Source organism: Centropristis striata, chromosome 13 (assembly GCF_030273125.1).
Source record: "Centropristis striata isolate RG_2023a ecotype Rhode Island chromosome 13, C.striata_1.0, whole genome shotgun sequence".
Taxonomy (NCBI): Eukaryota; Metazoa; Chordata; class Actinopteri; order Perciformes; family Serranidae; genus Centropristis; species Centropristis striata.
The window spans coordinates 17,712,966-17,726,853 of record NC_081529.1 but is presented as its reverse complement, the minus strand read 5'-3'; the positions used below and the strand labels follow the sequence as shown (position 1 = coordinate 17,726,853).

The 13,888-nt window shown below is 40.1% G+C and overlaps 1 protein-coding gene across 2 annotated transcripts; it reads left to right on the top strand.

Annotated features, from left to right (window-relative positions):
• Nucleotides 1-4,432: 4,432 nt before the first annotated feature.
• On the top strand, nucleotides 4,433-6,266 carry LOC131984134 (uncharacterized). 2 transcript variants are annotated; one of them, XR_009395524.1, is made up of 5 exons: nucleotides 4,433-4,673; nucleotides 5,484-5,589; nucleotides 5,675-5,780; nucleotides 5,889-5,944; nucleotides 6,132-6,266. XR_009395524.1 is itself a non-coding variant. In XM_059349021.1 (4 exons), exons 1-4 carry the CDS (start codon nucleotides 5,491-5,493, stop codon nucleotides 6,225-6,227), a joined length of 357 nt encoding a protein of 118 aa, XP_059205004.1. In that variant the 5' UTR covers nucleotides 5,219-5,490; the 3' UTR covers nucleotides 6,228-6,266. The 2 variants fall into 2 exon arrangements, 1 of the variants encoding a protein (XP_059205004.1); XM_059349021.1 differs by lacking the exon at nucleotides 4,433-4,673 and having other exon boundaries at nucleotides 5,219-5,589.
• The last annotated feature ends 7,622 nt before the right edge of the window (nucleotides 6,267-13,888 follow it).

The window sequence follows — 13,888 nt, the reverse complement described above, 5'->3', positions numbered from 1 at the left end:
TTTTAAGTTGAATTGAATTGTTGAAGTGTGCCCCCCTCAAAAAGGTCACTGTGTGTTATTAACCCTTTATCGGCCCACTGTTTAAACCTAACATCCATCCTGTTTGGTAAGAAATCTGAGTCGTATCCTATCCATCTTAAGATCCAGTATGGTTCTTTGGACTTGTTTGCATTGACTATCCTATGCCAAATCCTAATTGACATTTTAATCCATTGGTTTATGTCTTTTAGATAAGTAATCAACCCACTATCCCCTATAATTGCTTGTAATGGAATATCACTAGATATCTGACATTCTATGTCTTTCCACTTTGCTTTATAGGCAGGATTGCAAATGCTAACCAAAATTTTTATCTGCACAGCTTGGTAATAATTTTTGATATTCGGGAGTGAGGCCCCCTTTGTCTTTTGCTAGTTGAAGAGTCTTGTAACGAATTCTTGGCCTCTTCCCCTGCCAAATGAATCGTGATATTAATTTGTCTAATTCCTGAAATTTCCCCATTGGAATTTCTGCTGGAATGTTTTGGAACAAATATAGTAATCTGGGCAACAAGTTCATTTTTATTGCTTCCACCCTCTGCCCTAATCCTAAGAAGGGAACAAGATTCCACCTAGTCAGATCAGATTTAATATTGGAAAATAGGGGGTCATAATTCTCTGATATAATCATGTTCAAATTTTTTGGAATATTCACACCTAGATATTTAATTGACTTTGAATCCCAATTGACTTTAAATTCTTCTCTGATAAGTTGACTAGGAGAATAATTAAATGTCAAAATTTGAGATTTGTGGGTGTTTAGTTTATAACCTGATAATAAACCATATTCCCGTAAGGTTATGAGCAATTCTGGAAAGGAAGTGGATGGGTGCCCCAAGTATACCAAAATATCATCGGCGAACAGGGCAATTTTGTGTTCTTCTTGAGACACCATGAACCCTTTTATCTTCTCATTTTGCCTTATCCACTGACTCAAAGGCTCTATAAAGATGGCGAAAAGGAGCGGGGACACCGGGCAACCCTGTCGACATCCTCTTTCTAGCTCAAAATTATTTGATAAACCTCCATTAATTCGAATTTTAGCTGTTGGTTTATAATATAAAGATTTTATTATTTTCACAAAATCATCATGGAACTGAAACCTCTCTAGAGTTTTATATAAAAAAGACCAATCGACGGAGTCAAATGCCTTCTCTGCATCTAACCCTAACAGGACAGCCTCTAAATTGTATTTGTTTATATGGTTAATTACATGTAGTGTCCTCCTAACGTTGTCCTGTGTTTGCCTCTGTCTTATGAACCCTGTTTGATCCAACTGTATAATATCTGGAAGTATAATTTCTAAGCGTTTTGCTAGAATTGATGTGAAGAGTTTATAATCCTGGTTCAACAAACTAATTGGGCGGTAATTAGAGCAATCTGTCTTATCTTTACCATCTTTCGGTATTACAGTTATGATAGCTTCCCTCCAAGATGGGGGAGTCTCCCCTTTTTTAAGGACCCAATTGAATGTTCTCAGTAACAATGGTGATAAAGAATCGTTGAAAGTCTTATACCACTCTGCTGTAAACCCATCGGAACCTGGGGACTTATTAGGTTTGAGTTTGGAGATTGCCTTTTGGAGTTCTTCTATAGTCACATTGGCCACTAAGACTTTATTCTGGTCTTCTGTAATTGTAGGAAGATTAAGTGACTCAAGCAGAGATTCAGGAGACTTATCCCCCTTACTGGCCATCCGGGCATATAGGTTTTTGTAATATTTTTCAAAACAACCATGAATGTCCTGAAAGTCAAATTTCAATCGTTTGGTGATTGGATCTTTGATTTTATATACTACCCTCTCTGCTTGTTGTTTTCTTAATTTATAAGCCAGAATTTTAGCTGATTTACTACCTACTTCATAATACCTCTGTTTCAAAAAGGTTAGCCTCTTCTGAATGTCAACCTCGTAAATTTCTTTTATCTGTTTTTTAATTTCCTTAATTTTACAAGTAATGTCCAATTGGGCATCTTTTTTATGTCTTTTTTCCAAATTTTCTAACTCTTTTTCTAGTTTATCCAATTTTTCCTGTCTGAGCCTCTTTTGTAGAGCCAATTTCGCAATGATTTTCCCTCTCAAGACAGCCTTGCCTGCATCCCATACCATACATGGGGAGACTTACCCATTATCATTTTCTGACAGGTATAACTGAATTTCCTTTTTAAGCTCTTCCTTCATTTTTCCTTTAAGTACATTTAAATTAAGTCTCCAGGAAAAAGTATTTTTGTTATTTTTAAAATTTAAATCTAGGTATACCGGGCTGTGGTCTGACAAGTCCATTATTCCAATTTTACAAGACCTTACAAAACCGATATCTTTACTGTACATAAAAAAATAATCAATTCTCGAGTAAGTTTTATGAGGCGGGGAATAAAAGGTGTAGTCCCTGGTTGTAGAGTTGAACTCCCTCCATACGTCACAAATGCCCATTTCTCTTATCATCTTTCTCACCTTTTTGCCCACCGCGTTAGTCTGAGTCTGCGAGAGTCTTGACACATCCCACTCTGGGTTCAGTCTCAGGTTAAAGTCACCACCACAAATCACCATTCCTTGGGCTTTAGTAATCATTAGATCAAAGATGTGTCTATAGAATCCCCACGTTGCACCTGGGGGTGCATATACATTTAAGAGAGTGACTTCTGATCCTTCTAATTTTCCGACAACCATATTAAACCTTCCTTCTTTGTCCATGATTTCTGATATCTTTTCAAAAATTACTCTTTTGGAAATCAGTGTTGCCACACCCCTTCTGTGTCCTGTTTTATAAGACGATGAAAATACCTGGTTAAATCCCTGCCTTTTTAGTTTAGCATGCTCAGAATTGCTTAAATGGGTCTCTTGCAGGAATATTATATCTACCTTGTCTTTTTTCATTTTGCCCAGAATTTTACTTCTTTTTACCGGGTTTAGTACACCCTTTACATTGTAAGAAGCTAACCTAAGAGAAACTTTTCCGCTTTCCATTACAAATAAAAAAAGGTATCATCTTTAATCTTACCCCCCCTCCTCCACTCAAAAGCCATAAAAACATGAACACAAAAGGGAACATAACTAGAACAGTCCCAGATAAACATAAACCTAATACATTTCGTCATTTTCTCAGGTTGAACTTCCTGTTGTGAGGTCTCCTTTGTGACCCTGAAGGAGCCGAGATGTTTTGCCGGCTCGGAGGGAAAGCCTCCATTCGTCTCCCGCTGTGGAGGGCCCTCCTTTAAGTTTCCAAAATGATCCATGCTTTAAACATAGCCGGATCATCCCCGATCATACATGTAATATTATTAATGTCATTAACCTAACCAAAACGCCTCCTATGGCAGTTATTTATTAATTATGTGTTCCACATCTACTACTATGCCTCCTTACCGTGGAAAGTCCGCGCCGACTCATTAATAAGTTCAGCGGTTAGATCTTCTGAAAACGTCCAATCTCCCTTTAAACCCATCCCGCGGAGTCTCCGGCTGCTGCTCTGCTCCTTTCGGGGACCGGGTTTTGCGCCACATCAGGTTTTTCACTTTGTCAGCAAAGCTCGGCGGTGGTTTAAACACCGTCACGGACAAACCTCTCTTCACCATGTCCTTCGTAGCCTCCTCAGCAGAGTTGTACAAGCATGTCTCTCCCTCGTAAAATACCCTCATTCTGGCTGGAAAAGGTGTCTGGAACCGTATATTATTCTCCCGCAGCACCTTCTTTGCCTCGGTGTATTCCCGGCGCTTCTTAAGGGTCTCTGGAGCATAATCGTGATCCACAAAAATTCTTCTGCCCTGATACAGAAACCCCTTTTTTTGCCATACCAGTTTCAGTATTTCTTCTTTAGTTTTGCCGCTGGAGAACTTGACCACTATGGATCTCGGGGGAGCATCGGCCGGGGGTCTCGGTCCCAGTGCGCGGTGGGCACGCTCAATCTTCAGGTCGCTGGTGGGGGGCAGCTCCAGTTTCTCATTCAGCAGCTTTTCCACGAATGATATCATCGACGTGGAGTTGTTCTCCGACCCTTCCTCTATGCCATGAATTCTTATGTTCTCCCGTCTTGCTCGTCCCTCCTGATCCGTTAGCTTATCTTCCATCTTAGCCTGTAGCTTCAGCAGCTCCCTAGTAGCCTCCTCCAGCCCCAGCACTCTTTCCTCTGTCTCTGAAGTTCGCATTTCGACTTCATCAATTCTGCTGTTAGTTTGCTTAATGTCCTCTCGTATGTCTCGGAGAGTTTCTACGTTTTCACGCCGAAACTCTCTCAGCTCGAGCAGTATTGTCTGCAGGCTAACCATCTCTGCATCCACCTGTAGCTCCCTCGTGTCCGGTTGGCTAGCTGAGTCGTCCTCGGCTGACTCTTCCTCGGCCGCTTGTGCTCTTTCTTTCGTCTGTGAAACGTTTTTTGGTTTTGGTTTGGGCATATTGTAAACGCCTCTTTAACTTGTTATGCTAACATAAAACAATCTCTCAAAATAATTAAGGCGTTTTCCTTAATGATCGGGGAGCTCCGTTAGTATGCTGCCTACCTCATGGCTGCTAGACCGGAAACTCAATTATCAATTTTAACTCCATATGTAGGTGATCTTACCAGCTGAGAGAAGAGCACTTTTGTTGGATCCATTGGGTGAAAGAAAAACATCTGTCAATAAATGCAAGGATGTGACAAGGTAATTTAGTTTCCATTCTTTTAGGGTGGCACTGTAAGTACAAAAGGTTGAAAATCATGGACAATAAAGTAACATTTTTGGATTACAGTAAATTAGACACAAATAAAACTATTACTGTAAATACTGGCCAGATCAAGTCAGTACAGTATAATGTTTTTTCACATTAGTGATACATTAATAACTTAAGTAGATAAGTTAATAAATTTAGCCTACTTTAGGTAAAGTATTAGATGTGGAGGTAAGCAAATGAAAGAAAAGGGTTATAGATTTTGAAAAATTATAGGCCGGTCAGCAGCTGTGAATATTTGATCCACATACTGCTACATTACTTAAATAATAGAGACCTTTCTTACGCTGTTATTTCAGCCAATAATTTTCCATCATCCATTCCAGCTATGTTCAGAACACTCCCTTTCCCTAAGTCTTACTTTATTGTATCCTAAAATTTGTTTTTCCTATCACAATTGTTATGCAAATGAGAAAAAAGTTAGTAAAAGGTAGTATAATAGTATTTTTCCCTGTACTGTACAAAAAATGAATGCATCTTCTTAAGTTGCAATTCCAAGGTAATTCTCCATTCCTTTTGAATCCTTTTGAAGTTTTTACTTCCTCTTGCTCCACTGTCATGCTTTATTTCACCATCAAAAGTGGTTGGAACCATTAAGAAACCGTTCATACTTTAGTATTATCAAAACTGTAGTGACATTGATGCAGTGGACTTTTTTAATGTTTACTTTATCAGAGGACTGGAAAAGTAATGCTGGACCAATTTATACTACATATGTAGATAATATGTATTTGTGTTTTTAGATCATTCATGAGACACATGGGGCTCAATCCTTGTCGATGGGCGCGTGACACAATGAGTCACACAATTCAACAGGATGCAACATCCTGTGGGGCCTATGCATTGAAGGTAGGCTTCAATAACTTTCAAACACTTCTCATAAGATTACTGTTCATTATCATAATGAATCCATTCTTGCACCTCTTATTCACAGTTTGCAGAGTGCATCTTAGGTGGATTCCCTTTGGAATTTGACAATTCCACATCTGGTGTAAACACCCTAAGAGAGCGCATTGCTGTCTCTCTTCTCGAGAATACAGGTGCTTTTTTTCTTCCTTTTTAGAATAATGAATATAATAGGCTATCATTTACTCTGACAAACATAGCTCATAGTTAAGGGAAATTATTGTTGTACCTTATTTTGCCAGATGACTTGAGCGACCTATGCCATGCCTGTGGGGAGCAGCAAGGGGACACTCTTTGGGTAACTGTTTATGTTTTATTTTTCTTTCTAAAGTCTGATTTATTTATATTAAAAAAACCTAAACATTATTTAATTGTTATTTTTATATACTATTACTTTTTGTAATTTAAAATGATGTTATGTGTTTGTTGTGATAATTGCGTAACAATTTAATTATAATTTTTTGATTTCCTGTTGTCAAATTCAGATCGGATGTGACATCTGCCCAAGATGGTATCATAAAAGCTGTGTAAAGTACCCACGCAGAGGCCGCAGGAAGTATATTTGTGCAGCATGCAAGTAGGAACTGCAGCTACTATTGGTATATTTGTATGAGCATAGATATAAGTATAAGTATATAAGTTTGTATGTACATATGTATGTATGTATGTATGTATGTATGTATGTATGCAGATGCATACGTACTAACGAACAAATAAATGTAGGTATCTATGTGTGTGTGTGTGTGTGTGTGTGTGTGTGTGTGTGTGTGTGTGTGAATGTATGTATATATGTATAAAATAAATGTTTTTTCTGCCAAAACTTATGAATTTAATTCTTACAAATTGGTATTTCTATGGTCACAAGGTAGGAACATTCTTTTAACCAAGACATTCAACAAGGTTGTCTTTTGAATTGACAGTGCAGTTATTTAAAGCAATTTTGAGGCAGAAAATGTGTTGGGTTACAAGGAAGGAGCTGCAATCAATTTTTGGCAGGTGAAAATGCCTATTTTGTGTTGTAATGGTCCTTTAAAGGGATTCCAAGCTGTCCTGTGAGCTCAGATCTTTACATTATGAAGTTCATGAATGAGATCAAGTCATATTTAGGCAGAAATAACCTTTGAGTAACTGTATCTGGCCTTCAATCAATTTTTGGCAGGTGAAAATGCCTATTTTGTGTTGTAATGGTCCTTTAAAAGAATTCCAAGCTGTCCTGTGAGCTCTAGTGTTTACATTATGAAGCTCATGAATGAGATCAAGTCATATTTAGGCAGAAATAACCTTTGAGTAACTGTATCTGGCCTTCAATCAATTTTTGGCAGATGAAAATGCCTATTTTGTGTTGTAATGGTCCTTTAAAGGAATTCCAAGCTGTCCTGTGAGCTCAGATCTTTACATTATGAAGGTCATGAATGAGATCAAGTCATATTTAGGCAGAAATAACCTTTGAGTAACTGTATCTGGCCTTCAATCAATTTTTGGCAGGTGAAAATGCCTATTTTGTGTTGTAATGGTCTTTAAAGGGATTCCAAGCTGTCCTGTGAGCTCAGATCTTTACATTATGAAGGTCATGAATGAGATCAAGTCATATTTAGGCAGAAATAACCTTTGAGTAACTGTATCTGGCCTTCAATCAATTTTTGGCAGGTGAAAATGCCTATTTTGTGTTGTAATGGTCCTTTAAAGGGATTCCAAGCTGTCCTGTGAGCTCTAGTGTTTACATTATGAAGCTCATGAATGAGATCAAGTCATATTTAGGCAGAAATAACCTCTCAGTAACTACACTATGCCTTCAATCAGTTTTTGCGAGGTGAAAACTGATTGAAAACTGCAACACACATCCAAACATGGGAAGCAAACGCTATGTAGGGATCAGATCAGATAAAAAACAATGCAGAGTCACGAGGATCGTTGCAAAAGTTATCATATCTTTATTGAAACCCCACCAATAAATTATATTCATTATTGTCTAATTTCCAAAGACAGGGCTAAACAAAGTCATCAGACATACCAAGCAAATAGACGTGTCTATCACGTAGTTGCCATGTCTGATTTCGCTACAAACTACACTTCTTTTGGCCACAGTTGTAATAATTACGCAACAACAAACGTTAAACTTTCGAAGCCACATGCCTTTGCTATAATTACATTATAATACAGTTGTGTGTATCTGCATATTAAGACCGTTTAATCCAGAGAAAAGCAGACGTGTTTACGCTACCGCTCAACGGGCTGCCGTGCGTGCTCCCGCGGCCAGAAATCAGATTCTGGCAGGCAATCACTTTTTGGCACGACACCTCCTCTATCCTCCGGTCACAAATAAGAGCTTTAGGACGGTCTTAAAGATGGCGCCCGCGAAAGAACTTCCGGTTCAAGCGAGGATAGAGGATAGAGGAGGCGAAAATTAAGGGAGATGAGATGCAGCCACAGACGTTTATTACTGCGCATGCTCACAATAACATCCCAGCGCACGCAGGCGCACATGCCGCATAATGAAATCACAGCATAGACTGTTTAACATTAGCCTGGGTATACCCAGACTGCCTTGCGCGCTCGAATTTAATTTCGAACCTCCAGGTGGCAACCAGGAAGGTTTCTTAGCCCTGTTTTAGGGATCCAATCACAGAGCGGGGAGGGACGGCAAGACGATGACGCTTACTACTCGGCACTTGGAAGCTTGTAGTTTTCCGGATCCAACATGGCTGCTGCAGACGCGAAACTCTCTTTAGCTGTAGACGGTGTTTTAAATAGTTTAGAGCGAAAGTTGAAAGGTGAAAGGTCTCTCGGCGGCTCCGCTGTCCCCCGGCTCGTAGCCAGATCACCGGTAGCGGGGCTATTAGTGCCGCTAGCGCCGAGTCGGCAAGACCGCCGGTCACCGCCGCTGAGATCTGGCTCCGAGCCGGGGGACAGCGGAGCCGCCGAGAGACCCGCAGCAGCTTGTTTATTGCCCATAAAATCAGTGGATGTGTGTGGCTGAATGACATGAGGGGGAATAAAGCGTGAAAATAAATAATCTTGCAGAAAGCGAGAACTGGAGAAGCAAAGCAGCAAGCAACACTCTCTCACAGACACACACACAACAAACATCAATTTCTGTTGCTCTACTACGTCATCTGGTATAACTGATACGACTGGCTAAGAGCTACCTACAGACGCTTTTGATAGACATTCTAAGCGCCCAATAAACGGCTCCGGAGGATCGTAAACCACACCTCCTCTACGGAGAACTGAACGGCAGGTGTCCAGACCAAATCTCATTTGAGATTTGGTCTGGTGTTAGCCAGGCTAGTTTAACATGGCTTTGCTACTATTTTAAATATGCTTAACACTCCCACTCAAAGACATGTGTATAACTCTCTATAGTGGCAAACAAACAAAAATAACAACTCCAAAATAAACATTTGGCATACTGGCAGTGTTTTTCTCTTCTTTTTTCAAAAACATTTTACATCTGTCAGTCAATGTTACTCTCCAAACAAATACCTCTTGAACTTAGCCTTTGTCACTGGTTTAGTAAGGACATCAGCTACCATGTTTGCAGTAGGGCAGTATTCTATAGATATTTTCCCTTCTGCGTGTGCAGACCGTACAAAGTGATACTTTATATCTATGTGCTTACTCTTTTGTCTACACACTGGGTTCTTAGATAGAGCTATCGCCCCCTGGTTGTCCTCATGTATCTTGACTGGTTCATGCTGGTTACCTCTATCCACTCCTTTAAGTAGTTGTACAAGGTACATACTCTCTTGAGTAGTGGCTGCTGGTGTCATGTACTCCGCTTCGCAGGTGGATAGTGCCACCGTTGGCTGTTTCCTGCTCTTCCATGATATAACAGGACCATTCTCATTTAAACTGAAACAGTATCCAGTTGTGCTCCTCCTATCATCGCTGTCGGCTGCCCAATCAGCATCACTATATCCTTCAAGCTGTAGGCTATTCTCACATTTCTTGTAGTGTAGTTCTTGATCTATAGTACCCTTTAAGTACCTCAGTAGGTGTTTTACTGTAACCCAGTGCTGTTGTTTTGGTTCTGCTAGGTATTGAGATAGTGACAACCCAGCTCAGATCAGGTCTCGTACATGTCATTTGGGTGGATCTCGGTTTGCATTCAGACATCCCAAATTTGGCTAACACCTTCTCTATGTGTCTCTTTTGAGTCATTTTGATCTCTCTCTCACTCTGTTGAAAGTCGATACCCAGGAAGTGTTTAAGTGGACCCATATCTTTCATCTTAAACCTTCTCTTCAACATTTCTTTTACATCACTGAGTAAGGTGCTGTTACTCGCTGCTATGATTAAGTCATCTACCCACACTAACATAATCACTTCCTTGTTCTCAGTTTTTCTGCTGTAGACACAATGATCAGCATCATTTTGTACAAAACCATTCTCTGTAAGGTGATTATGCAGTAACATATTCCAGTTACGCCCGGACTGTTTTAAGCCATATAATGACTTGTTGAGTTTGCACACTAAGTGTTCTCCTGTTTTCGGTTTGATCTCAAAACCTTCCGGTTGCTCCATATATACCTCGCAGTCCATTGGAGCATGGAGGTAAGCAGTCCTTACATCCATTTGGTGTAGGTGAGATCCTCCTGTACAGCGACCTGCATCAGTGCTCTGACAGAGGTCATGTTGGCTGTCGGTGAAAAAGTCTCTTTGTAGTCAATCCCTTCCACTTGGCTATAGCCCTTTGCTACATATCTGGCTTTACAAGTCTCAGATCCATCTGGGCTCTCTTTCACTGCATATACCCAGCGGCCTCCCACTGCTTGTTTGCCCCTTGGCAGTGGGGTCAGAGTGAAAGTCTCATTCTCTGTTAAAGAGTTAATCTCCTCTTTCATCGCATCAGCCCACATTTTTGATTTTTTAGAGTCCATTGCCTCTTTAAATGTTTTAGGCACATCAAAAGCCACTCTGTAGAAATAATCTACATTTTCACTTTCATCATCATTAAACTCAGCTTTACACTGGTACTCCTTTAAGTATTCAGGAGTCTTCCTCTGTCTCGTAGGATAACTTCTTTCTCCCTTTTCTTTCTTAGTATTATCTGTCTGGATTGGACCTGCCTCAGCAGTCTCCTCAACACTAGACTCTTTACTCTCCTCCGGCTGTCCCTCACATTGGTTGACTATCTTCGGTGGTGTATCATAACACTCTATCGCATCTCCCATGTCACAGTCTGTCTGAGTCTGGCTATCTGCATTATCTTTTGTGATGAATTTTACCAGCCTATGTTTTAGGACTTTTCCTGTCTCAGGATAATACACGTTATATGCTGGACTATATTTATCATAGCCAACAAAAACTCCCTTTTCACATCTAGAATCCAGCTTCTTTTTATCCTACTTATATACATAGCATTCAGAGCCAAATATATTCATGTTAGATAGGTTAGGAGTTTTTCCTGTGAAAACACGGTAAGGTTTTTGCTCTAGCCGCTTACTGTAGCAACTGTTGCGGATTTGAGCTGCTGTCTGTACAGGATATGTCCATAGTTGCTTTGGGAGGCTACTTTCCAATAGCATGCATCGCGACATCTCAAATAAGGTTCTCCAACCTCTTTCGGCAGTTCCGTTCTGATGAGGTGAGTAGGGTGCACTTGTCTCGTGCCTTATCCCATTACTCCTAAGCAAAGACTGGAACTCCTGCCCGGTAAATTCTGTACCGTTATCAGACCGTATGCATTTTATCTTTCCATGTGGAGCTACATCTGCTATGAATTTTTCTGTAGTTTTAGTCGTGTCACTCTTTGCTTTGATAAAGTATGGAAAAATCATCCCACTGTAATCATCTGTAAATGCTATCGCATATCTGTATCCATCTTTATCTGCTGGTTCTATAGGGCCGCATAAGTCTGTGTGTACTAGCTCTAGTACAGTTGTAGCTTTAGCATCTGGCTGTCTATTTCTACTTTGTGTGAACTTGCCCTGTGAGCATATTTCACAGTTTTGACTGGTCTTGTCATGTTTCCCTTTTATTGATGTGATGAGTAGGGCTCTCCCCTTCCTCTTGCCAGTGCAGCCACACCCCTTAATCAGCCTAACTGCTAACAGGTGAGTGCTAATCACCTCACAGTCCCTTTAAATGTAGCTGCAAGCAGCCTGCAGCAGGCTGGCCTTGCTCTCTCTACCCGACCGTCCTGGTGGAGCAATATTGTCCCGGTAAGGTGCGCACTGTCATGGGTATGAAGAAGCATGTTTTTAGCACAGACTTAAGTATTTTTTTATTCATGTAGATTGTTGCAGGAAGGATCAGAGCTATATGTGGACGCAGTGGCTGCTCTCCTCCCCTCCTTGCGCTGTGTAGCACGTAGTGCATTTGTATTCCAGATCACATGCAGACAGTAACCTGTAACTCTCAGGTAAAATGGTCATTTGTTATATTTTTTTAACCATGGTTTTGTTTCAGATACTCCTCCTCCTTTTAACAAATGTTACCTTTTACATTCACATTTGAGTTGTGTGCCATCATGTTTAATGTAACTACTTACCTCTCGTGGCAGGAATGAGATGATGATGATGATGGTGATTGCTGCATGACCTAATTGCTGTAAGACAATTGCCAAGGTAATGCAATACCTTCAATAGCAATTTTGTGGCTTATTTATTTTGTTAATATGGTTTATTTTTGCCCTATTAGGAGGAGCTCTACCTACTGCTGTTTTTGGCCCCTACTTAATTTACTTTGTATATTTTTTTTGGTTATTTTGCTTCATTATACTACCTGTGAGTGATTTTTATATAGTTGTTGTTGGTGCCAGTACAGGTGGGCTGCCATATTTCTGTAGGCTGTGGGTCACATGGTGGAGGTCTTAATTTTTGTCTGCTTCTCCCCTGCCTGTGTTTTGCACAACCCGTTCTCATTCCCAAAGCGTAATATACCGATGATTTGTCACACCCCTAGACGTATCATACTGGCGCAAAGGGTACCCTTCCACGTCTGTGTGAAACGTTCTGGGTTCTCAATTGACTCAAATATAAACCCGCTCGCGGCGCTGAGAAACGCTTAGAGCAGAGGCTTACGGCCGTCTATTCACTCCAATAATATCCCGACCACGGCCCTCCATGACGCTGCCAGCGACAATCTGAATGGAGAACCGAGGACCCTGTGCACGGAAGTATTTTTCTCCCTATTTTAAGGATTTCTTTTAATGACATCGTCAACATTTCTCAACACAAACACATCAAAGTCTCACTGATAATTCAACAATAAAATAGCTTCATGTTGTGGCTCTCAGTATCATTTTTTTTCTCCTTCGATTCTGAGAAATAAACTTTTATTCGTTTGTTTTACTGGCGGACATTTCTCTCATTTTTAGTGAAAAAAAATAAATATTTTGACTTTGTTTCTGCATAAAAATGGATTTTGATTACATTTCTAGCGAGAAATATATGTTTTATTTTCTTAATATTCACTCAGTGAATGTACATAATCACTTTTTGGCGAAGATCTCGCCAGAAAAAGATGATCCGCTGTGTTTTATTTTGTAATCTACCGCGATCATACCGGATGTGGTCCTATCCTCGCGGATGTGCTGTGCGATCTCATTGAATCGCGCTTCACTGTAAATGGCCCCGACTCTGCTCTCCTGTTTTAGTTAAAATATCTTCATTAAACAAACATTGTTGTCTTTTTTTAGCATAGATAATATACATACAGTGTAATTATTTATTAGACAGTGTGTGATATTCGATATATTGGGTAGAAATAGGTTTTCACAACCCTAATAGGGAAGAACTACAAAACGAGAGGTCTAGGGAGTTGTAGTTTTTTTAATAAAACAGGTTTTTCCCTAAAATTGGAAGTTGGAAATACTTAATTAGTGGCTTTCCAGGGGTTTGAGGGGATGTCAATCACATTTTTGGCATCAGAATTTAAATATTGTCTTGTTCAATGGGGGATTTGTTATTTTTTCAGCATATCCTAAAGCCCCCCCACTCCCACCCCTTAGTGACTATGCTCACATTATAGTCCATGTCAACACCTTTCTATAACAGTAGGTCTCATGTCTGTAACCCTTTTTGTCTCTTAGTTATAATCATTTAAATATGCCCCAGGGTTAAGGTTCAATTTCAAAGCCCTGTTTCAGCACACAACACTGGAACATTTGTTTAATTACTTTTATGACCAATGTTGAGTACACCAGTTGTACTCCTCCGAGTTGTTGATGGAGCAGAGAGAGCAGACGAGGAGACGGTGGAAGAGTCAAACGAAAACACTTTAATGTTTTCTTCAAGCG

What these genes read in the sequence shown, in the direction of transcription:
- LOC131984134 (XM_059349021.1), top strand. Translation starts at nt 5,491, where the DNA reads ATGAGACACATGGGGCTCAATCCTTGTCGATGGGCGCGTGACACAATG. An exon ending in CTCTCTTCTCGAGAATACAG is followed by an intron (nt 5,781 to 5,888) that starts GTGCTTTTTTTC and finishes TTATTTTGCCAG; the next exon opens with ATGACTTGAGCGACCTATGC. An exon ending in AGCAAGGGGACACTCTTTGG is followed by an intron (nt 5,945 to 6,131) that starts GTAACTGTTTAT and finishes TGTCAAATTCAG; the next exon opens with ATCGGATGTGACATCTGCCC.